The sequence below is a fragment of the Botryllus schlosseri genome, chromosome 15, assembly GCF_051294905.1.
Source record: "Botryllus schlosseri isolate E-star chromosome 15, Bs_hap1, whole genome shotgun sequence".
Classification (NCBI taxonomy): Eukaryota; Metazoa; Chordata; class Ascidiacea; order Stolidobranchia; family Styelidae; genus Botryllus; species Botryllus schlosseri.
The window spans coordinates 16,579,989-16,604,864 of record NC_137250.1 but is presented as its reverse complement, the minus strand read 5'-3'; the positions used below and the strand labels follow the sequence as shown (position 1 = coordinate 16,604,864).

General features: G+C 40.1%; 1 protein-coding gene across 4 annotated transcripts in view; it reads left to right on the top strand.

Annotated features, from left to right (window-relative positions):
* LOC145458112 (uncharacterized) overlaps positions 1–24,876 on the top strand; it is a 31,963-nt gene that overhangs the window by 479 nt on the left and 6,608 nt on the right. For 3 of the 4 annotated variants that reach the window (XR_013921071.1, XM_080336439.1, XM_080336441.1), the window contains exons 2-23: positions 628–814; positions 2,108–2,255; positions 2,626–2,692; positions 4,019–4,049; positions 4,630–4,698; positions 6,543–6,710; positions 7,559–7,636; positions 9,479–9,541; positions 9,614–9,730; positions 11,640–11,808; positions 13,101–13,151; positions 13,442–13,510; positions 14,218–14,286; positions 17,100–17,249; positions 17,734–17,881; positions 18,654–18,802; positions 19,283–19,348; positions 20,905–20,958; positions 21,024–21,116; positions 21,330–21,494; positions 22,369–22,507; positions 23,416–23,487. Coding sequence is in view for 3 of the 4 variants with exons in the window: in XM_080336439.1 (XP_080192565.1) it covers positions 632–814; positions 2,108–2,255; positions 2,626–2,692; positions 4,019–4,049; positions 4,630–4,698; positions 6,543–6,710; positions 7,559–7,636; positions 9,479–9,541; positions 9,614–9,730; positions 11,640–11,808; positions 13,101–13,151; positions 13,442–13,510; positions 14,218–14,286; positions 17,100–17,249; positions 17,734–17,881; positions 18,654–18,802; positions 19,283–19,348; positions 20,905–20,958; positions 21,024–21,116; positions 21,330–21,494; positions 22,369–22,507; positions 23,416–23,487 (2,318 nt within the window). In the remaining variant the exon portion in view is untranslated. The remainder of the gene's footprint in view (positions 1–627; positions 815–2,107; positions 2,256–2,625; positions 2,693–4,018; positions 4,050–4,629; positions 4,699–6,542; positions 6,711–7,558; positions 7,637–9,478; positions 9,542–9,613; positions 9,731–11,639; positions 11,809–13,100; positions 13,152–13,441; positions 13,511–14,217; positions 14,287–17,099; positions 17,250–17,733; positions 17,882–18,653; positions 18,803–19,282; positions 19,349–20,904; positions 20,959–21,023; positions 21,117–21,329; positions 21,495–22,368; positions 22,508–23,415; positions 23,488–24,876) is intronic. The other variant, XM_080336440.1, reaches the window with a different exon arrangement.

Sequence of the window (24,876 nt, the reverse complement as noted above, 5' to 3'; positions counted from 1 at the left end):
TCTATATGACTGTCCACATGCCTGGTCGTTTAGGTATCAGCTAAATTCGTGATAATTGCTCCAAGTCATGTTAAATATTGAAACAATGCCTTGATTATACGTTAAAACCATAGTGGCAGTAATCGTAATAGTTGTTTCTGAATATCGGTGGGCCCAATAAATCGTAATTCTTTCTAGACAGATTCGGATGATTATAAAAAATACTATGGAATTATTGGTATAGATGTGTGCAGATGGCAGTTTCTATCAATTTCAGTTAATAATCCTATTATGTCATTGAATTGGAATTTGAGATAATGATTATAAATAACATCATAGGCTATAGGCTATAGGACGTATTACATGTATCGTGTCATCATCACACCCTCATAGTTCTTGGAAATTGACCTCATTGGCGAAGGTACATAGTTTGCTCATAAATAGCAATGTAGACCGATATAATATCCTCCAAATCGTGATACGATTGTTGATATACAGTGTTCTTTCCAATTATCTACTAGCTGCTGACCGCTGACGAGCGTCAGCCGAAAATATTCGGGCTCATTGCAATTTGAATATACTTTCCAATTGGATATTGAAATTCTGAAGGAGCTCTTCAAATGAACTCATGTATCAACATATTTCCAGACCAATGACTGCTACGTTTACATGTCGTAGCAACTCGCATCCCTTCCAAGAGAGACGAGTCGCGCTATCCGAACCTGCCAAAATCGGAAGATCAGTCGCTAGAGCGCGACCTGCCGTTAACAATGCTATATTTGATTGTAAAGTACTCTCCAGGAATCATGCATTACTGTGGTATGAAGATGGCAAAGTGAGTAATAGAACTTGTATTGACACCATGACATTGACATTATGAGAGTCGGTTAAATTATAATCCATTCAACCATCTGGCTGTCAGAAGCAATAAGGGTTTTCCCTGTCTATTTTATGGTTGTATTGTGTTGTTCTGACTCCTGGTGGCTATCAAAGTCATAGAACAGGCCTACATTTTGTATCTTCCCAAGTTTTGCAGACTTGTGATACTGAGGAAGTATATTAGTATATCATGACTGGGTTTGATGTACCTGTGTTTAACTTGATATTTAGCATGCAGTCATTTTCAACCACAATTTTTCCGTCACATTGATCGTGGAGTGTCATACGATGGTGATTTCATGGTGAAGCTACAACTACAACGAATTTGTAATCAAGACAACCACGCAATTAGTCACAGTTTTGCTCTTTCCAGTTGACTCATCCAAACAGTGATAAATAGCAAATCAGTCATGTATTAGCTAGTGAACTATACCGATTCTAGTTCTGTCTTCGTTATGATGTGCATATTTATATATAATATTGAGAGTTTTTCATCGAAGAACTCTTTGACACTTGAAACTCAACTTTCATATCTTTCAATCTGACCCAAGTGGAAATCGCTCCCATGTAAAGCAATTATATATGTTCTTTTATTTTATATACTGCATACTGTAGATATGCTTAACCCGGTGTTGCTGTGGGTTAAATGAGCATAATCACTAACATGCTAATCGCTGCATGTTCTCAGACCCTGATATTGTTCTTTCCATTGTGTTGTCGGCAAAAATCATTATTGTTCTGTCATTCATTTTAATTACAGTTACATATGACAGAGGTATCGACCTGTGAGAATGTATTGACTTGTTCATTAAAGCTCAGACCTTTTGGAGCGAGAATAGTGTTTCATATTTAATTTCATGGTCGGTCGAATCTTTAATCTCCGTGCCTTGCCAAGTTTCATTGCACTTTTGAGGCAGATTCCAAATATCATATTTTACTGTTAATTAATCGGTATCGTAGTCTATGAGAACGAGATGCATTTTTTTGTAAACTGTAGATTTTTGATGTTCAAGTTTTGCGCCTTTTATTTTAAATATTGGAGCAGGCTTATATAAGATTAAATATTGGATTAGTCATTCTCTTTTCCTTCAAAGTTAACGAAACTTTCCACTTGAAGCTGCTTCTAGTATGCGAGTAATTGTAATCAGTGTAAAGCTACCGATCCCGGTAAATATTTCTCGAGCAATATATCGGGTGCAATAGAACTGGAGCTGCGAAAATAGGAACTTTATCAATACTTCTCTTTTAGTTCTTCTTGAAAGACACAAAAAGCAGCAACGGGACCTTCGTCAACAACCGCCGCTTGAGCGAGGGTTCGCAAGAAAGCGCCGCGTTTGAAGTCAACTCCGGAGACGTTGTGCAGTTTGGAGTTGATGTGATCGAAAATTCCAGGCGGGGTGAGTAACTTGCATTGTGAGTTATATGAGTGCACCACGAATGCTATATGATCGAGACATCGGAACAATGTATTTTTATTATTCAAGTGGATATATGATATGACCCAATGAATCTGAAGTAATTGGTAGTCATTTTCAAGTACAAACGCACAAATATTTTCGTCCCAATTTTCAGGACACCGTGTTAAAGCTCAATAGTTGCATTTTCTTTGTGAAGACAATCTTTTCAGAAGTATATTCAGTTTGTGATGGTTTTGAACTTAATTTTGAGAGATATATTGCCATTTATAATCCAACTTCTGTCAAGCTGCATGAACAGTTGCACACGTCAGTCTCCATTATTATTTTTTCCCGATTTTTTTTCTTACAGTCACGCACGGATGCATCATATCGGAAATCCGTCTTTTTCTTCCCAATGGCGAAGAGGCGAAGCAAAGGTGTGTATTCGTTGCGATATTTGTAATCAACCGTTACGTACGTGGATTAGGATTATCTAAAATTGTAAGATTTTACAAAGTGGAGATTACCTGGTCGAAAATACTCTCTCAGCTTGCACCTGGCTAGCCTTGACTTAATCTCAAAGAAGACTTAGCCAAATCACTTGACCGGAATTAATTCCGTTTGATATGATACAGCCAGGTGAGGCACACTGTCCACATAGGTATGTCATAATTTGTCATGGCGGATTACCGCCATTAAAACAGTGTTTGTATCTTTACACCACTACAGGGTCGTATTTTGTATTGCTTCATTAGTATTGGAATGTGATAATTTAGATGTCGCAATGTTATTCAGAATGATTTGATTCATTTGTTTTGTAGAGCGATGATTGAATTATCGTTTTTTCTACTCATTTAATCGAAATCATTTAATATTGGAGTTTAAGTGGTCTTGGTTTGAAATGTATCGATAAATATGTTAGTTGCAATTGCTCATGTTTTCGATGGAAACACGTCCATCACAAATCTTGATAGATTGATGTCATGTAAGCTATCAGCACTTGTCACCTGCTTAATTCTTTTTCGTCACTAATAGCTGGAACCCAATACTTTGTAGGCTAGTAAGGCTACTGTAGGTGCAGCTATTATGAATACTCAGCCATCTCAAGAAAACAATCGCCTGTGATGTTCATGGTGGAAATATACTCTTGATGTACACCAGCAGATGTTGTTTTATTCTAACTGAACAGTTAACACTAAGCATTTCCAATGTCTGAATAAGTGAACCCCAGAACTGCCATCAATCACAGGGATATCTAGATATCCCTGATCAAGTGATCAATCATTATGCTTATGCAGATGCTTCCTTTTAGTATCCTAAATGTTGGGACTTCAAATATAAAAAAAATATCAAGTGCTAAACTGTGCCGTTATGAATGTTTGTTTGTTTAGTAAGTTCAGACAAATACAGTGTGATGCTGGGTTTCACAATGAACACCAATTGATGCTTAGGCTATTTATATATCTCCCTGTATGGGATGTATATTTCACTATGGGGATAACAGGACTATGAGTCATGTCACCTTTATGAATGAAAATTGCTTTCTCTTGTAAGCATGAGCAATGTGTGGTCTTGCTACGCGTTCTGATAGGTGACATCTATCTTGTTCAAACTGCTTAATATACAGTAGCAGCCATGCTCAGTTTGCAGGTTTACAGTGCTATGACGAGAGATATCAATAAGCAAATAGGCTGCCTCAATTTGCCAAATTATTGCGTGCCAAATCGATATCTTGATGCGTAATGTTTGTTTTCGTTTTGCAGCGATGTTTCGGTGACATCAAAAGTGGACAAAGTAAGTATGACCGCAAGGATTTGCTATTTCCTGTATTTGCTCAACTTGTGCCTGAATCTTTTACTCAAAAGTTCATTCACGCAAGTCTCACTATAACTGTCCATAGCAATTATGTTTGCTGCTTTTTTATTGATGCGGCAACATCTTTAGTTTCGTAAGATAGAACTAAGTTATCCATTTACTATTTCTTTTATTACTGTTGCCTTGCATAGCCTGGATAAGGGTGTCGGACTGCAGGTACTACTCAATTTGAATTAGGGACCAACATATGTACACAGCAGTTGTCTGATTTCCAAGTGTCATTCGAGACTTTAAGTCCTAGCTATGCTGGGCTTCTCAACTTGTATGTCTTTATGCCATACTCCCCACTTATCAGAATGCAATATTCATATAATAAATCGATTTCATCATGATTTGGCTTGTACTTATTTTCCCTGGTACACAGGAATCTAAAAGAAGCTAAAAAGACATGGAATAGTCGGAATACAGGGTTATTATCACATAGGGATTAGTTAATGTTTATTTACTATTGATTCTAAGGAAAACAAATGTGAATGCCAACCATACACTTCATTTACAGGTTTCTCACAGCCAAGTATTTCCGACGCTGCAGTCTCAAGATCTGTATCAACTACACGATTATCTAAAGGTAGCTACCGTCAGGCCTTGCGTGCTGTGTTTGAGTAGATGCCGGTTTCTATTTGCTCGCCCATGCCGGTGATCCAAAATCTGGCTTACTTTAAACACGCGCCTGTCGCTAACAAAAGATGAATTGATATAGTTTAGCCCTGGTCAACTTGTTGAAGTTTTGATTTGTGTATATCTACTCACCTTTGCTGCAAATAGTTTCTCAAATGCTACACATCCCTGGATGTTCGCTAAATTCACGTACCGGTAATGCATTCTGTCTCAAAAATCTCGCATGCCATATTGTGTTGTGATACCATTTTTTGAGGTGGCATTGTGCGCCGATAGTTTACTGACTGTAGCAACACCAGATCAAGGTCATTTGTTGATGGCTGATTGGGCGTGACTTATTGCTACTGATCGACGTGCTGTGAGCATTGAGCAAACCACTTACGTTGCATGCATTGCACAGCGCTGATATCACACCAACAAATTCATGCTATTGCAATGTCGAACGCTATCAGAGCGCCCAGAGAAAGTTCACAACCTGGCAAACAAATGGACAGAGAATGTTTTTATTTATTGGTAGAATTCTTATTGAGAGTGATGGCAAGCTACTGCCCCCAATTTCAGACACGGTAATTGTAGCCTTCCCCCAACGTGTTCGTTACTGCGTGATGGATCCTTAACGCTAGCTTGTTGTAAAATGTGTAACTACCAATCTTACCAAATTTTGGTTCCGAGTTTTGATTATGGCGAGAAAAGAGGCAATGTTTTTGCGAGTCCATATGTATGGCGTGACTCTTTACTCTACTCTGAAAATGCGGCACTGGCCACCACTGCGCCAGAGTACGTGTGGAAATAGTTCCCTAGAATGAAATGGGAAGTCGGTGACGTTATTTCATGAGTTCGTAATCGCTGGTATGAGAAACGCCACTGTTTTTATTTGCTTCCTTCATTCACGTTTATTGCGGTCAGTGAGACGGAACGTAGGCGTTCCGATTGGTGTAGTATTATTCTTGGCACTACGATTAGAGTACTCCAATACAGAAACCAGTTTTCACAATATAACAAAATTTTACGTGTCGATGGATTTTGATAAATGTTGACTCCAAGACACAAAATTATTTTTGGTGTGATGTAGGCTAATTGGCGTTATTTTCCTTTATGGTGGAGTAAAAAGTGCATTTAATATTTTTCAAGTCATACTGTGATGATAACATGTTGAATGGAAGCCTACTCGCTTAATACTAATACACACCTCAGAATCGATTCACTCATACTCGATATCGCACAGCCCTGGATATTATGATAACACATCTGGCCTAACTTCAATCCTGGAAATACTCAATGGATCACCACAGGGGTCGTCAACGCAAAACGGCTCACGGGCCACTTTTCGAATTTCGTCGAGGCTGCGGGCCGCATGAATTCAATAAATATATTGAAATAGAACACACAGTTTAACACCACGTTTTTAAAACTTTTGCTTCAGTGCAACGCCATACTTTTCATGGAATGTTATTACCATCGCGGAGAACGTATCAGCTAGTGAGGGATAGTGGTGTTGGGCACAGGAGAATACCTTATTCTGAATAACAACAATAATATTTTTAAACTGAAATCAATTTCAGTATTTCAAAATGCTTTAATAAGCGTTCTTCCGAAATCTGAAATCATGTCGCTGGCTGCAAAATATGACTGCGGGCCGCGTGTTGGTCACCCCTGGATTACCAGATACACCATTTTGATAAATAATTGTGTCTTCCTGAAACACATTGATTTTTTGATCCGCTGCAGTTTCGACCACACAACGCGGTCCGTTCTCGGAAAATGCTTTAGACCCGCGTCTGTTTCTCTCGACAGGAAGCGCTGCATCGCGAGCAGATGCTCGAGCAAAAGCTCGTACTCCTGCAGAGGCTGGTCGCCGACTCGCACGACACGTCGGAAAAGGGTTGGCAGGCGCTGATCGACGAGGACAAGCTGCTTTCCAGGCTGGAGTTTCTCGAAAACCAGCTGCAGATCTATTCCAAGGTAATGCGATGGTTTGAAAATCGCTTCTGAATTTTTCAGTCGTTGACGGCAATTGATTCGGCAGACTACATAAAGCAGTGCCCACGATTGTCAAATGATGATTATTATGTTACGGTGCGGTGTCACCTCTGATTTCATGGTACGGTGTTGAGGAAAGCGCTTTCAATGGGAATTCTTTTTGTAGGATCCTAGGATAAGTAGTTGGCCGGATTGATGTTGACGTTTGAAAATGCGATGTAATTTCTCGCAATCAATCGGACAAATGTTTATTTTCTCGTTACATATTGTTCAGCTATGATTTACTTCGGAATAATTGTGTTGGAAACAATTGCTACGTACCGGTCTCAACAATATGTGACATACGGTTGCGCTACGCAAGTGTGTGTCTTCATTGTTGGATAGATATTTATGAACATATGTTTATTAACGGGTATTGCATGCTGTTGCACTCGCGTCTTTCCTTGCGTAGTGAGGAGTAGACGTAGTGAGGAGTAGACGTAATTATGGATATGCCAGCTAGTCTCTTGGGATGTGGTTTCAATATGCAGATGTGTCTCATCTCTTTTATTAGATGAGTCTTTCATTTCTGAAATTGAAAGTAAAAACCCCACAGAGTCTTAATGAAATTTGAATGCATTTTGTATACTGCAGTTTCTATCGTTTTCCTGCCATAATATCTTTCGTACAACATCTATATATTTGATGCAGCCTGCTTAATGAGTTGACAGGCTTGTTTCGTTTGCTTATTCGCATGGATCATTTGCTCGTTTTCATGTTCCACGATGATATCGCCGCCAGCAGTACGCGGGCGAGTTTGACTATTCTTTAATTCTGTTCCCGACCTTTAGACACTGTCAGAAGATGCCATCCAGAAGGAGCTTTGCCAACTCCAAGAGGAGAAACATAACTACGAAACTACCTCAAAGGTCAGTAGCGCTTTCGCTAGCCCGCCTTGGACTAATTTCTTCATCGTGCTGAATCCTTCCCAAGTGCTGCCGAAGGGTCGCAATTTCTCGAATGGATTTCCAAAGACACGACTGAATATTATCTTTGAAGAGACACCAAATTGTTGCAAAATTTTAAATGCTTATGACCTGTGAACCAGGCTATCATTTAGTATTTCTGTTCCTCTCATTAGCTGATTAGGTCAATGATTGTTTGACCGTTACGTCAGGACGTACTGTATAAATGTGTTTGTGTGTTCGCTAGCCCATGCTCTTAATTCACCTGTGTTGTCTATGCTGGATGCTGCTTGCAGCCAATTTCGCAACGCTACAGAATCTAGTTTGCCGACTGTCACAATGATTTATTGCCTCGCCTGGATGATGTTGTTTTAATTAGCGTGACAGAAACATTGATAGAAAGGTATTTGTCAAATCAATTACCGGCTGTGTTGTCGCTCATGATATCTCTCATCAAACCTTTTTTCTCTTTGAGTGTAGGATCGTAACTTCGCGAAATTAATCAAGTTTTGCAGGCCGGCGAATTCTCGGTAATTCTCTCCTTAATTGCTTTTCGATAGCATGATCCGACATATGTCTTGCTCGAAGTGTATTGTGCTTCGATCAGGCCGCGCCGTGCCATTGTAAGGTCTGCCTTGTGTACGGTTGCGCGATTGTGCGTGTTCTTAGAAATCGGAATGTTATAGGAGGCGATGCCGCATATTATTTGTGCTCATCACATGCTGGTGCCATAGGACCAGGGTTGTAGCAAAAACACAAGGGCCCGAGTCATGAGTCAATTCGACTATTATAGTTTTGACTCGAGTCGAGTCATTTTCAATTCACCACCAAGTCTGGGTTCAAAGGTTCCAGTCCGAGTCCCAGTGTTGTAAATTTTGTCATTGTGTTCGTTTTCGAATTCAATCCTGTTCAACTCGCAATTTCACAGCTCTGTTTGGGTGATATTGAACGTCTTATAGTCATAACTAGGGCAAGTTTTTGTTGCACTAAATACCTGAGAAAGTTGCATTTATTTTTTTAATTTTAACAAAAGTCGCAGAAGTTGCATTTATACAATTTTTTGAAATCATGACTGTATGAGACACTCGAAAGGTTCCAGCAGTTAAAAATTTGCATGGTGTCTGCTTGTTCCGTTTCTTCCTTCGCGATTCAATCGATTATGGTTACATTTTTATTTACATAGGGTTTGCACAATTTACCAGTTAGTTCAGGGAGTTTCATGACTAACTGAATAGTGGGTATGCCGCATACCCGAAAAAATTGCTAGGTAAACACAGCATACCCAGTATACCTGCGTCCGGCGCCTATGGTGGGCCGCATTGTCACTTGAAATCCATTAATTTAGTCTTTATTATAGTTTTATAGCATATTTTGCGTAATGCTTGATAAAAGTTGCAGAAAAAAGTTGCATGAAAAGTATAGCCTAGACGAAAGTTGCAACAGAAAACTCCTCCAAACAGATTAAAACACCATACTACATACATTATGAGTATTTACGAAGCTTCCAGAAGCTGTAAAAAAAGTTGCAAAAACTTGCCCTAACACACTGATAGTCCTCACTTTACGCAGTTTCTGGTCCTATTTTACTAATACCAGTAATGATAGGTTCGAAATACCAATAATGTGTACTGCGGTGCTGTTCTTTGACGTAGCAACGAAATGCCTGTCTGGGCCGTTCGAGTCATGCTCAATGACTTGAGTACAAGTCCAGTCAATACACAAATGTTCTCAAGTCAAGTAGAGTCCTTACAACCCTGCTGTAAGTGTGGGACATGATTTTGAGCAAATGATCTTCTGTTGTCACAGAAAGCACTGCAGCTCGTTCTCAGCGAAAAACTGGAAGTGCAACAAAAGCTCGGAAATCTCGAGGTACATAATTGCTTTTCAACACGCTAGATCCGATTCTTGGGTTTCTGTCATTTCGTGCGTTTGTTTCGGCAGCGATCCTACAGCAATACGGAAGACGAATGCGCTCACTTGCGGGACGCGTTAGCCAAGGCGCAGAACGATTTGCGTGATCTCGCTAGCAAACACCAGCAATTGTCAACCGAAACACAGGTGAATTATCGGTGTTGTTGTATGCATCTGGGTAGCTTATACCCATCATAGAACTGTAAAGCTTTGATCGCTGGCATTGAACCTCGCAAGTTTGATAACGGCAAGGCATTGAAATTAGTTAGCGTCAAAATAGTGAGGCGTTGAAAATAGCAGCCATCGAAATAGTGAGGCATTCAAAATATAAGTGGCACGAGAGTGATTCATTCAAAATAAGCAAAGTTGAGGTTAACCCTATATCCTACCCTAACACAAGCTAACCTTAATCCAACCATAACCACTACATCCTCAATAACACAACAGAAGATAACTGGACCCCTATCTGTTATAACCTGACCTTGTCCCTTACGGCTAACCTCTTTTTCCTAACTGTGACAGAGCCTGACCTGACCCCAACCCCACAATTCCTGACCTTGTTCCCGACACTAACCCAAAACTGGGTATATTGAATGCCTCATTGTTAAGACACTCCCTATTTGGAATTCGCTATTTCTGCTTTTGCAATTTCACCCAGACTCCTGCTTTTATACTGTTTTTGAACTAGAATAATGCTTTGATACAAAAAGTCTCTGCATTGCTGTAACCGAAGTGATTTAAAATAACCATACCTAATACTGCTGACTGATTCGTCGATATCCTTGTCGACTTCGCCTTTGCAGTAATTTTGCGATCCGCTAGATGACCGTTGACACAAAACCCTGGAGGCCCAACTACACCTGAAAGATATCTGCTACAGCGTTTTAGTTCTAGTTGTTTGTATTTGCAAATTCCACATGCATATGGCGCGGATAGTTAATTTTCACCAAATTTTGACCTAACATATGCAAATTTCGGGTTGGAACTGTCAGTCCTTTCGAAGTAGTTTGGCCCAAAAAAACTTTTTTGACTCAAAAACTGACAAATTTTTACATGGAAAAACTTTACTTTAATGAAATCTGGCCCTATGAAGAATTCCCGTAGTTCCATCACGTATTATGGTAGAAATAATTGAAATTTGTTGTAGTACGACGAAAGATACATTCCCACATTCTCGGGTAGAAAGTGTCGGTCCTTACTAAGCAGCTTGCCAATAATGGAGAAAGAACGTTCAACAGCAGCAGTTGTTGGCTGACGACACTGAAGTTATACGTACACTGCTGGTGACACACCGTGTTGCTTCATTCTGACAATGTTGTCTACATCACAATTTTTCATCATGCGCTTGTTGATATAAGAACCATGCCATGCGCACGCAGTCTTGCTTCAGTAAGGATGTTGCGGTACGTTGAATAACATCGTGTCAACCTATTTGTTTCATTTGAATGTGTATGATCGCAATGAGTAGACAATGGGCTCAATGGTAGGCCTGTAGAGTAGGCTACAAGCTGTAAAATGTCAAATGATAAGTTCCCCGACAGTGCTAAATCTACGATACAAACGAAATGCAGGTTGCAAAAAAATTTTGACATTGAAAACAATTTTGACAAAATTTTGTATTTTTTTGACAAGTCAGTAAAAAATCGCCCTACTAATGACGTTTCAAGTCACTAGCTTTTGTAGTTATTGAGCGAATCTTGACAGATAAACCACATAGGCTTACCTCCTTTATCACTGAATGCAAACTCTTCCTTCCATTCTGTTTTAAAAATTCTATTTTCCTGGTCATACTTTCCTGCTCGATTCGACATTTCAATTGCAAAGTCCTAACCTTCTAGGGCCCCCCTCTCCTCTATTTTACAAATGTAATCCATAAAGAAAGAAGTAACGCGAAAGCAATATGCATATTGTCAACACGTCATCGAATGCGTCAATTTATAATCAGGTTAAACCTCTGTAATATCCCAGGATGCATAATAGTTGCCGTTGAATAATTTCTGCCCGCACAGGCTTGAACTGTCGCCCGACCAATTTTCACCGTATACGCTTTTGACAGGATCTGGAGAATACGAGGCAGGAAGAGCGCAAGAGGCTCGACCTGGAACTCGAAAGCCGCCAGAACAGGATCGAAACTCTGGAGGAGAGCGAACGGGTGCTCCAGCAGAGGCTACGGGATTCTCTGACTGACGTCGAGAAATATCGGGAGGAAATCTCAGAGTTGAAAAGTATGACCGGAGGGGAACTTATCTCCAGATCAGTCGTTCTTAACCTTTTTCATATCGTTACCCCCGAGAAGAAAATGACGGATGGCAGTTACCCCTTTTCAAAAAGTAACAAATTACAGCTTGCACTAAGTTATTTGTAAAACCGCACAAAGATGACATCATAATGTACACTGAAATGTCTGATAGAAATAAAAAGTCAATGGGAAAGCTGATCCTGTTTTCGTGTAATCCGGTGGTCAAATCTAGACAAAGGGGAGGATAATAGACATCATCTCATGTAATTGTCAATCGCAAACTTATTTCGTTTTGATAGATACCATTGCAGAAAATCCTACTTCACAGCAATAACTTGGAAGGAATTCAATCAGCAAGTTCAATGCCATTGTGACGAAGAATGGTAATTCATTTTGAAGGCAAAATCAAAAGGTTCCAAAATCTTCCCCTCGTTATTTCGAAGGCATTTTGATGATTTCAGACTTAGTCTCAATGACTAGAGCACACCACTACACTACACTTTTTGATACTAACAACTCTATTTCCACAATCTTGTTACTGCATTATATGGTAAAGCTAAACTTAGACGCCCCTTGTTGTTTTTCAATTCGACAGCATGCGCAACAATATATGATCCGCACTACTGCAAAATACATTGGACTGACCTAGCATTACACTAAACTACATTCGCCCCTGTTATTCATAATCGCTATAATGCTTACTATGATATCACAACAGGCATGGTGTGTTGAGTGAAACGACATACATACAGGCTCACAAGAATATATGTTAAGCAATTCATACTCGCGTTTGAAACTACTTCAGCATTGTAAGTAAATAAAAAACGTTAATCTGAATTACCCCCAAGAAATTGGTAAATAGACTTTGATCTTTTTTTCTTTGCTGTTTGTATCCGCGGCGCGTTGTCGTTCATAGTTGTAACCGAGATGAAAATTTGGCGGGGGCATTTGAAAATATTTCTACAGGTTACAAGGTTTTTCACAATGTCACTGATCCATTGTAATATACTGATGCTGAACTCGCAAAGTTTAAATCTGTACCAAATATGCTACCTCAAAGAATTTATGGCTCGTTGTATACCACAAAGGTAATTTGTATCCACAATTCGCATTTACTGTCAAGGCTCACAGTGATAAAATGCTGGCAGGCCAGTTTCGGGAAATAGTCTTCGGTCAGCATGTGCGATACTTGATGTATCATTTTGAAATGAAACCTCTTCTCCCTTTCCGCTTAAAATACGCTTTGCTTACAATACACTTTCGATGTTCCATTTTCAGATGAAGCCAACGTCACGAAAATACAATCCGAGTCAACTATTAATGCGAAAGGTCAGTTTACGGATGGGAAAATTTAAATTTTGGTTTAGGTTTCGTTTTCTATCATAAATTAAGTACAAGTCCGTAAAATGCTGATAATTTTGCCCAATAGCATGATTTAAATCCACAGTCTCGTTTATCACGGTACACAGTAGACCTATACATGCGTGTAACTGTGTATGCGTTGTAAGAACTGGTAATTCGCATATATTCCTTAATTCCGCATTCGGAAACACCGTGTGGTGTCCTTCATGGTAGCAATCATATGTGGTCGGCAACTGATATGCCGGTTTTCTTTACAGATTCTTCAAACACAGATGCACTTAATGGCCCCGCCAAATTGATAATTAACGATATCACAAGAGCCGAAGGTAAAGATATCTATTAATTGATGGCATGTTGTATTTAATCTATGATCTGTGAATTTATTGTCCCGATATGGAGTCAGTTTCAACGTGTTGAAATTTACCAATCGATAGACCAGATTACCTTTCATTGGAAAAATCGGCATATCGTTGTGTCGCAAAGTATAGTGCGTGGATGCTGAATACAGATGAACGTTGTCACAGATTTTCAGCAAGAAAAAAGCATATTGTGTTGTGCATGATGTACTTTATAAGGAAATATTTGAGATAGATTTCACGGAAACGTGCCTTTATAGTTGTTATTTAAGACAGAGCTGTTTAATGCTCGTGGCCGTTCTTAGCTAGTCACATTGCAGCTTCGTAGTATACAATGACGGTTGATTCATAAAAAAAATTGCTGTCGTTGTGGAATTTGTAGCACGACCAACACTCAAAACTTACTGACAGGGTTTCAACCCCCCTCATAATGTTTCACCCCCGCTCCCCAGTTTGAAGACCACTAGTGTGGCTGGAGTAGAATACTATTCCTGTGGCGTTAGATGGCCCGATCATGAACCTCAATATCACTGCTTTACAAGTACACAAACTATGCACTTCGTGGGTTTGAGCCATTATCCAGGGCTTTTTTTGTTTGTGATCCCCTTATGGCTTGGAACTATGTTGTTTTGGATTTGGCCTACTTAGCGATATTGATCAAACGCATCTGCTTACAGGTGATATGGTCTCGACCGAAGTGAATGGATTTCTCAATGAAGTTCCTAATACGGGTGAAGACGCCGTGGGTAAGTGCACAACCAATTTTTGCCTTGCGATGGTCTGCAGGGTGGGAGACCTTGGAGTGATAAATCGAAAATAGGTCACAGCGCCATTCAGCAAGGTCGTAGTTTAATATTCTGGTAGCAGTAGCTGAGCTTTCAGCGATAAGACAAATGAAATATTTTGATGGTTCGGTGAGTTGAATAGCTTCAAGAGATATTCCCTTTCATCTGCATTCGATCAAAAGCCCTCAGATCTAAATGGTTCGTTCAGAATACAGTCCTCGTTCAGTAACTCTTATAAATACTCGGGTAGGGTACCAAGCCACTCGCGCTTGATGTGAATCTGTTTTTCCCTACTTCGGATTCAAGAGTTATTCACTGTTGACACCGTTCCCAAGCATTGCATTGAGATACTGTAGACCAGGGCTAGGCAAACTTTTTAGACATCGAACTACATTTACGTATCCAGATTTCTTTGTGGGCCACACCAATTCAGAGGTGGTCAGTAACTAGCTAATTACTTCTCCTCTTATGATCTCTCAAGTAGTTTAGTGTAATTGCATAACTTATTCAAGCAGCTATGGTGTAAGCCAAACTTGATATTCTTTTACAGGGCTATATGTATTATGTAGTCTATGTATGTTTCCATGAGTTTACATTAAGATTTTGTTGAGTAGGAAACACTATGACATAGTGCAGACTGTGCAATGAGCAACTGCCTTGAATTATTCTTTCTGCTACTGTTAAGCTGCCACTCATAATGTTGGTACGATGAAAATTGAATCCCAGGTGGTGTTTCTCTTTCTTTTTGCTTGTTCTTGCAAACCGGTTCTTGCAGCCGGCCCACGTCTGCTATAGGCGAGCAATTCTGTGTAGGTTCCCAGATGTAGTATCGATAGAGATAATTATGCGATCAATGCTCTGTAGATAGACACTGCGGATTGGGGTCTTGCTACCTGTAGAATTAGCCGGTATTGATTTGTGGATGTAACTGGATCTTCGATGGGCATGAGGTCGATCACACCCGTTCCTTTGTTTGGAATTGTGCGGGATGTAGCGGCCTGTTGGTTAACAATGGTAATCACGAGCGTATATTGGTTATCAGTTATTTGTAGTGTATATCTGTTTTGTTAGATTTTTCTTGTTTGAAATGAAGGAAGCTTGTTATCATATTGAAATGATAATTACTTGTGACAGTGCAGTAGCAGCCTATTTGTGTGTAGTGTGTGTCTATTTCATAAAATTTACTTGAAGGTAGTGTAGCACGATATTACATAAATCACAGGCTGAGTTAAGATTAAAATAGTGGTTAATCATCACAGTGCCGTATCTCAACAGGTAGTACCGTGACATGCATTGGCTGTATCAATCATCTCGAGATTATCATAACAAGACCTAGGAATGAGCAACTGAGCGTTAAGTTTTATAATCACTATCTCCACACACAGCCGGGAAGATGTGTGCCTATCTGCACTCCCAATCATGTGATCAGTTGACATATATATCTTGAAATGGGTGGGTTACATTTCGCACTAGCAGATAGCACTGGTAGGAAGGTGCACGTTTGTAGGTGTCAGATTGAATTTTGTGGGATATCGACTGTGATGTGTGCACACTGGGATAACGACGTCTGCGTTTTGTTTACTCGGATTGTGGCAGTGGTGATAAAAATATATATTTTGTCAGTATTTTTATGTTTGTTGGGTGTGGAGAATGGTGAGAGAGCGGATATCGTAATGTTGAATGGCACTCGGGATTTACTGCTCCAAAATTTAGATTCAGGGAGTGAATAGGTTATGAGTGGTGGGCGTTTTTGTCCGTGTAGATTTGTTTTACTTAGCACACTTGCTGTGATATAAGAGTAAATTAGATATTTTATAACTCAGTTAAATCATGTATATAGTGAGCAGAAAGAGATATATGCACTATGCTGTTGTGTTGCTGGGTTTTTATGTGCTACTATTACTACACTGTTTGTTTTATCTGAAAGTATACTACTCGGATAAACATCACGATAGAAAAAGCTTGGCTGTCTTCATCAGGTTGTATTTTGTTCTTTCAGTTAAACTGACGTACAGTTATTAACATTCAATGGGAGTGTGATCCCAATATCAAGTATGTGTTTCCTGCTGTCATTCAATCACTAGGCCCTAGGTCGTGTAGACAGGCATGTGAACTCGTGAGACTGGTCAGGCGAGGATATTAGTCTCGCTTGTTATTTAGCAGTGTCATTTTCTGCATGCACTGAATTTCCTATCTGACTGTAATAGGCTGAGTAGATTTATTCTCATCGTGAATGAACGGTTTATTGCTTTTGTCTGTGTGCTAATAATATTATTATTGCTGTGCGACACTGCTGGTACTTCCTGCATAATCTCGAGATAGCGCCGTTTGTATTTAGCTCGATACAAATCCTCGAAGCAAGAGGCATCCTGAGTAATGCGTTATTTTGTAGAAGGATTGACAATTGACACTGTCCGTCTTGGGCAACAGGAAACTGCTAGCTACTTTCATTGTGAGATGCACAGCTCCTTGTGTAGCACTACTTTATCACGTTTTTCTTCCTAGTTTCGATCATGATTATGATTCGACCCTTCCTGCGCATTTGGTAACTAGGAAATGAAATTCTGTGCAAAGTTGATGGACTTGCCTTTTGAAAATTTAGAAGCGCTTAGTCAGACAGTCAGCGACTTCCTTTGGAATTGGCAGGGCGCAGACTTTGGCATTCTGTCGCTGCGATTTTGCAGCAGTCGCCCTATTGATCTGATAGATATATTCCCCGTGGAAAATGCTTGCTCCCAGGCTGCATGCGTGATATCTCGCATTTCGTTTTGCAGAGGTTAGTTCAGACAAGAAACCTGCGACAGACGACATGAGCGATGCCGATACTGTAAATGCGGTCAATAATAAAGTGGATGAGAGTGACCGGCCCGCGGTTGACGCCAAATTGGAAAATTCGGATAAAGACGTGATAGCGAAGCTTCAAGGTGAGGTGCAGTTTTATTTGGGTGTTATAATTCCGGTAGATTTATTGGTGCCTGTAGGCCGATATTTAGGTTTTTTGAAGCATTGGTGTCTCCGAGCGTTTGTGCTTTATTGACCGGTATCAGATTTTAAGAATGATCGTTGTCTTCTTCAGTCTGGCTTCACCGCTGCCGTCACCGACTCGAGTGATTTGATATGTCTGGAAATTTCGTCAAACCATTCATGCATACGATATGTTGCAATAATGCAATTTGTGGTGCTGTGTTTATGAAGTTTTTGAAACATAAAATTAAATAGATTTTCATGCACTTTTCAGCTGTGTTTCGGCATGAAAGTATATTCTATCCGGTTTATATTGATTCCGTGTCATTCTATGCCACTATCTTGGTATATTTGCGATGGTGAGGATGGATCATAAATCATTGATAACGTGAATTTTTCCTGTGCCCAACGCCGATTTGTGACGGGCCTTGTATCGGTTTTTAGACCGAATCTCCGAGCTCGAGGGTCTGGTTTCGCATGCGCAGTCCTCGCTAAAAGCCGAGGAGGCCAAACGGCAAGAAATCGAGCAGAAATTGGAACAAATCGAAATCGATCGCTTCAGCGAGAAGGAAATGTTGACTGAGACGGCCAGGTATGAGTCGAATTTACTGAGTTCTTATTTATGCTGATGTTTAGATGAAATATGGCAGACTGTTGTAACTGAGGGGCAGCAATTCTACCTCTTACTTCAAGACTATCCATGCTTTACATTGGCTGATTTTATTTCGATTATTAGTGGTTGCATATATTTTGTAATTACTCGCTGAATGGTATGAATGGTATGTCTCATGCGTTACAGTACGATAAACCGTCCAGAACGGTAGCTCTGCTGCTGCTCTGGTAGACCTTGATCGTAATCAGCGGTTGAGGTTCCTATTATTATTTCCATCTGCTCAAAACATGTAATGTGCAATGCAATACGGAAGGCACAATGTGATGCGTGATGCGATACACCGTGGTCTTAACCCTATGTAACAGCGTTGAATCTTGATCTTTTGGCTGTCATCGTTTGAGACGCTTTCGATACCTTGTATTCACCCTTCACCTGGTATTTTTGGGCTTATTGTGAAAACGTTGTAAGAACAGTTATGTAGGGTGGAGGGACCCTTGCAATTGAGAGCACCCGCGTAGCGTTCTGGGTATTGGTACCATTTAGCGCTAGCCACTAGAGTATTGGAGTGCAGAGCGATTGTTTTCCACGTAGCGGCATACCTGTAGTTTGATATAACGCAAAGAGGCTAATTTTGACTGATTTGGCACCACTCTCACTTGAAAGAAAGTGCGTTGCAGTACCTTCGGTAAATGCTGTGTATTATCCCTTGGCTGGCGGACAACAAATCAACTATTGCATTGTGTTTTCGCAGGGAATTGCAACTGGCGCTCAACGAGCGGGAGAATCTCATGCGTTCCGAAGAGAAATTGAAGTCTCGCATCGAAGAGTCTGAAAAATTATTGAAGACTTGCGATAGCGACAGCGTCAGCAGCAGCAGCGGGGCAGAAGACGCGCCACAACGTGAGCTTTAGCGGTTTCTGTTATGGATCGCATTCGATAGCAAATGTGTGCGCAATTTGAGTGGCATGAAAATGCGAGCAATGTTTGGAATCTATCGACCCAGGGAAGTAGAGTAGACATAAACGGTGGAAAATAATAAAGATTATTGGATGACATGCCACTGATAGAGCGAATGGTGTAAAGCAAAAAAATGAGAAACATCCTCAAGGAAAACCACAAGTTAAAAAAATTTGCAGAGCTAGTTTCGAAATGCGCGACGTAGCGACCGACTAGGCAGTGCGCAAACAAACGTCAAAATATGTCGTGCTGCAAAGTGTCACGATGTCTGTTACTGTTCTTTGCTCACACTTGAGCTACTGGTGATATAGAAACAAATTTCCCGCCACGTGGTTTTTCATATTGTAGCAAAGTATCATCCAGACGGTTTTGTAATTTGACAATGCTCTGTGGTATCGATTTAATCGCCCCTTTCCATCCCAGGGGACGAAGACAGCCTGATGAGCGGATCGCTTGCAATCGCCAAAGCCAAATTGAAAGAGTTGAAAAGTAAGTTTAATTACAGTGCACAATTGATTCCCAGACGCTGCTGTCTTTGCTCCATCTTCTTTCACGACGCTTGCGCACGAGATACATTCCACATCCATGTATTCCACTATTTGCTTACCAACAACGAGACTGAAACTATTGAACTTTCCAGCCCTTACTTATACGACCCCTCATTCCAAGATTGAAATTAACACGGAAAAAGTGGGATTTAACCTGCGGTAATCAATAACAAAGCACTTCTACTTTTCAAGAGTACTAGGAAAGTTAAAAAAACCTACATGAAAACTCCTGAGAATTAGACGTACTTTGTTACTCACGATCTTTTCCGTACCAAGTTCAGGTTCAAGGTTCAAGCCCGCTTTCGTTACTGACGCGATTTTATTTTCAGAGTACTTAACACCTAGACTACGTACTTTTTGAACATTGTCTTTGACGGCTTTGATTTTTTGAAGTAGAAAATTGTTAGGATCAGTTTTTACCGCTTTTGTGGGTGAAATTATCATAGCAACATGGCAAAATAGTCCCTGATTGATTGATTGATTAAAAATCTCTCCGTTTGTAGTATCGTCAGTCATTTTTTGCTGTCATCCGACGATTGGTCTTGCAATTTTTAAAGAACCCCGTCTCAGATTTACTGCTTCTAAAAGCTGCACACATCACACATGAGTAGGTCTACTTTTCATACTATTTGTTTTCTGCTTCCGCTTGTGGTAGTGGTGGTGTCCAACCTTTTCGGCGCACGGGCCGCATGAGATTTACGAACTATTGCGCGGGCCAGTTGAATGTTGATGAACCTTTTTGTAGTCCGATAGCAGCGAACCGAAATAGGTAACGTTGAAACCAAGACTTATATTGCTATGCTTCAAAATCGATAGCAACTATACCATGAAAACTGAGCGTCCAGTGTGTATTAGCCGCGCGAAGTGTGAAATTTTTAAATAGGTAATGAATTAATTCGGTCAATAATAATATTACTTGCATATATTGCGGGTCGCCTCTGTATTTTGCTGGGCTCATTTGGCACGGACAGGATGATTACATATCAATACCGTAAATTTCGGTGAACATACGTCTATCATTTTGGGCAAAGGTTTCGTCGCCGACGATCTTTCTGTGAGTGCAGAGGCAAAGTCACAAGTTAGCGACACGTTCTCTCAATTCTGTCTATTGGGGTTATTTTCAATTTCCCAGAGGGGGCACCAATAGCAAAAGCAAGTATTCGAGTGACAATAAATGGAAAAATATACGAAAAATGTGGCTGGTCTCTGGCTACGGGAATTCGTCGTGACTGATATTTTAGTCATCAACATAACAAATTTCGCGGTCACGCTAATCAATCTTTGGTTGGCCTTGCAAGTTCACAATAAATTTCCTGGGTAATTAATTTTTTTGATATTTGAACTAACTTCTGGAATTACCTCGCGGGCCACTCAAAATCTTCCGGTTGGCCGCCCCTGCTGTAGCAGGTCTTAGAAATCACGTTCCAGCGTCTATGATACAGTCTGGTTTATGTCCCGAAAATCTACACAATCGATTGCTGGATCGGTCTTTTTCAGAAAAATTGAAGCAGAAAGAATCGGAGTTGGAGCAAACCAGATCCGTTTTGGAAGGTACGCGATATTGGCGAAATTTTTCCCTATGAATTTCTTATGCAATTTTTCTCGTTTTCCGGTAGAATCAAACACCGACGCGGCGCAAAAGTCTTCCGAACTTGAAAAGCTGACGTCAGTCCTGCAGAGTAGCGAAGAAAAAATCATAAATTTACAAGGTAAAGAGCAAAATATGAATGAGGAGCGCCCATGAGTTTAAGTGCAGGCGTAGTGGCTGTGGCGCGCTCAAAATAGCCATTGACGGGCAGTATGGAGTAATATCTTCACTAGGATTTTTCAAAAACAACTTATTTTCAAATTTTAATGGCTACTTCATGAAATTTTCATTCCGCTACCTTGTGGATTTCTCAAATTTGCCGTTCCGATCCCAGCCGAAATATTGGCGTTGCGCACCGTTTCGGAGCAGTCGTCCAAGTTAAAGTCGGAATTGGAGGCGGCCAGGGAGCTTGCCCAGCAACAGTGTCAGCTGTACGAGCAGGCCCAGCTTAAGATCAAGGATTCGTCGGAAAGCGAACAAAGTTTTAAAGAGATGATCGGTGAGTCGTGAGCTAGTTGCTATTATTTTATGACGTCTGTCATTTTGGAATAAAACGCCTCACGTGACCTCCATCCAGAGTTGGTCAGTCACGATGTACTTGTATTTTGGGGTACTCGAGTAGAGTTTACCCTCCTTCCACTTATTTCTCCTGTCGCTACGGGTTTAGAGTACTTTTACCTCTACTTGGCGGCTTGTAAGCAAGACCAATTACTTTTTTTGCTTGTAAAGTAGTTTTCAGATAGGAGCGCATTACTTCTATTGGCTTGCTCAAATCATTTCGTTTAGAATACTCCCACTTCTGCTGGACACTTTATTCTTCGCGAACTGCTTACTTCTTAAGCTTTGGTAACTTGAAAGTAGTTTAGTGATAGGTTTGCGATATGCATCAGTTTTACATCGGCATTAATAGAATCTATGTTACGATTTCTTCTATTCATTGGCTACTAATGGCCCATTGCTGGTGTATTAGTGCCAAGCTGGAGTTTTAATGTGCGATAAAAAATCTCCCATTACTTGAACCCGACCGAGAAAACCGATAACTATCACCTTCACCGATAACCCCGTTATATTCGGCGGATATTCAAAAGATATGGTGTCTAGCTTAAGGGACATTTCCAAAACTTTAGAGCATTTGAAAAGTGTTACAGCCATTACTAGGTTTGTACATGAAATTAACTAGAAAGGCCGCATTAGGACACTGGTAAGCTGTAACAACTATAATAATATCCCTAGTCACGTGGTCGCCGATTATATATCTCTAACTTCCTGCAACCATGTTGTGACTTCAATACTGCTATTCCTTTGAAATGTGTGATGTCAGCGAACTGATAAATGGATCGGGCTAGACTTAATACTGCGAAATTCTTTTTTAGAACAACTTGAAATGGAGAAAGCGGAGAAAGACAAAAGAATGACGGAAGTCGAACAGCTGTTGGCTTCTTCCGACACGAAACAAAAAGAATACGAGGCGATAACTCAGGAAAAGTCGGAGCTGGAACGCAGTATGACAGAGTAAGTTATCTGACAACAGATACAGATGTGTACTTGACCTTGCTGGTTCAGCTGGACTGAATTTAATGCAAATTTATGAAATTGAAAATTGAGTATTGTTCTTTCACTCTGTTGTTTTCGAATTGCTGAGATCTTGAGCTAACCTGCGTTTTGATTCTTTGTTCCAAAATACTACAAATTTTTGGAAACTTTGGAAAATGTCTGTATCTTAATGCCCCAGACAACCGAATTTGGTGTTACCGGATGAATAATATTTCAAGCTTGGTGTCTTCCATATTCGTGACACTTACTGGAAGCGGTCGACCTTCTCGTGACTGCCAGCAAGTGTTTGTCGAAACGATTTGGGTTTTATTGATGAGAGCCACATTTTTTATTGGCCAAATATCAAAATGCAACCCTTGAGTTTGTAAATTGAGTACCGAAATGTCGGTTTGCTGTGGTCCGTGGCATATTTCAGAAGTGTTGCACGTGGCAGTGCATGTTGCAGCGTTTATGTTAATTGCCCGTTGACGCCTACACTTGTGATAGTTTGTCCCTTTGTACTGCAATGATATGCACATTCTCCAATAATTTCCTAATTTTTTATATATTTATAGTATAGGTATTTATTTATAGTATATTTTCACCACAGGGCTCGTAAAGCAGTAATTCACTAAAAATTTGCCATACCAAGAATTTAAGCCAAATTAGTAAATCTATTGCAAGAAATAACACACAACACCCAATTAGCACTAATTCAAGGATATAGCACAAGATCAGATAGCAAAGAACTTGAAAATACCGTCCGTTGTCCTGCTTTCCAGTGCTGAATTAATCACACCTTCTCATATCATGCCAAACAGGCGATTTACTTCATCTCGATTTTGCGATTGTGACGTCATAATGACAATACGATTCCCCTTTTTCAGATGTTTGGAACAAATTGCAGTTCTCAAACAGTTTGAGGCAGACTCCTTGGAGCTTAGCAAAAAGAATGAAAAGTAAGTTGCCAGTTCTTGCGTTGTGTTTCAAGAGAGGTTAAGCGTAATATAGTTGGCATTCCGTTGTTCTTGCCTATATTCAACCCCGGGTATTCACAATGACTACTATTCAGAACGGTTATTATCATAACTGTTGTGCTATTACTGTGTAGCTATGATTCTTTACCACAAAGGAGTCTGTAGTTCAGTCTTGTTTTCAATGTTTGCAACTACTTGTGGGTTAGGTTTGTGGTAAAAGGATTCACCATTGCCTGTTAAATCTATGTGTGGTATTTTATTGCAGTAACAGTGGTCAGTGTTCATGCACTACATATTGGAGTTGCACCAACTATTTATTGGCTGCCTTTAAGTGGTGCGTGCTGGGAAAGGGTTTTATAATGTTTGTTTGGGTGCTATTAAGCTCTTATAGATTCTGTTGATATCAGGAAGGATTATTGCACGTAGCAGGTATCCTGGACGGAGAAGATGAAATGTAATGGTTGATATATGTGGTTGATATTCTATGGAAAACCAGTATTATCAACGCTATTCTGTGAGATGCGGTTAGAGAAGGTTAAGAGCCACGACTTCACCCGTAGGCAGTTATTCTCGTAGGCTTGCAGGTATATATTTGTCATCTGATTGTTGCCTATATTTTCTTGATGGTGGTTTGACGTTAATTTATGACAAGCTGTTTGAAAGTATTTCATGTTCTGCAGTTGCTTTCATGCGCAACCCGGATTAACGATTTCTGTTGTACAACACAGTAATTGCCGGAGTATATCAAAGGCGCTTGTTGAAAATTGACAGGGTTTTCGGTATTTGAATACCTTTCGTTGTGTCAACCTACATTAAAACGTTCTTGCCGGTGTTTTACAACTTGCCATTTCCATACATTACACGCTGTAAACGATGCCTCGATACTTAAGTGTCATGGTACATACTGTTGAGATATCTAAGAAGCTATTATTTTATCAGGTTAGGATTTGTGCACGGGTAAAGTGAAATGGTATCCATGTCTTCTCAGTCTAATTTCTTGTTCTTTATCTCACCTCTGGATATTGTATAAGCATCGGATTCATTGATAAATATTCAATTTGATTCCTGGTTGCTTTTGTAAGCTGATTTACTGCTAGTTTGAATACAGCCCGCCTCTTTTATGCTCTTACATTACTGAATTGATCCTTTGAAGAACGGATAGCCTGGGGCTAGCATTCTATGTCTGCTGACATTACCACTAAGTGAACTTTGCTAAAAAGCATAATTGTAGATTAGCTAGTTTTATCACGGCGAGGTCACAGCCATGTGGCTCGGTTTAGTGAGAAATACTGCGTGTGTGGTATAGGTCAGTGTGGATCATGCGTTCTGCTTGCTTATGTGCTAAGGGTAGAGTCAGTAAACCCACATTAC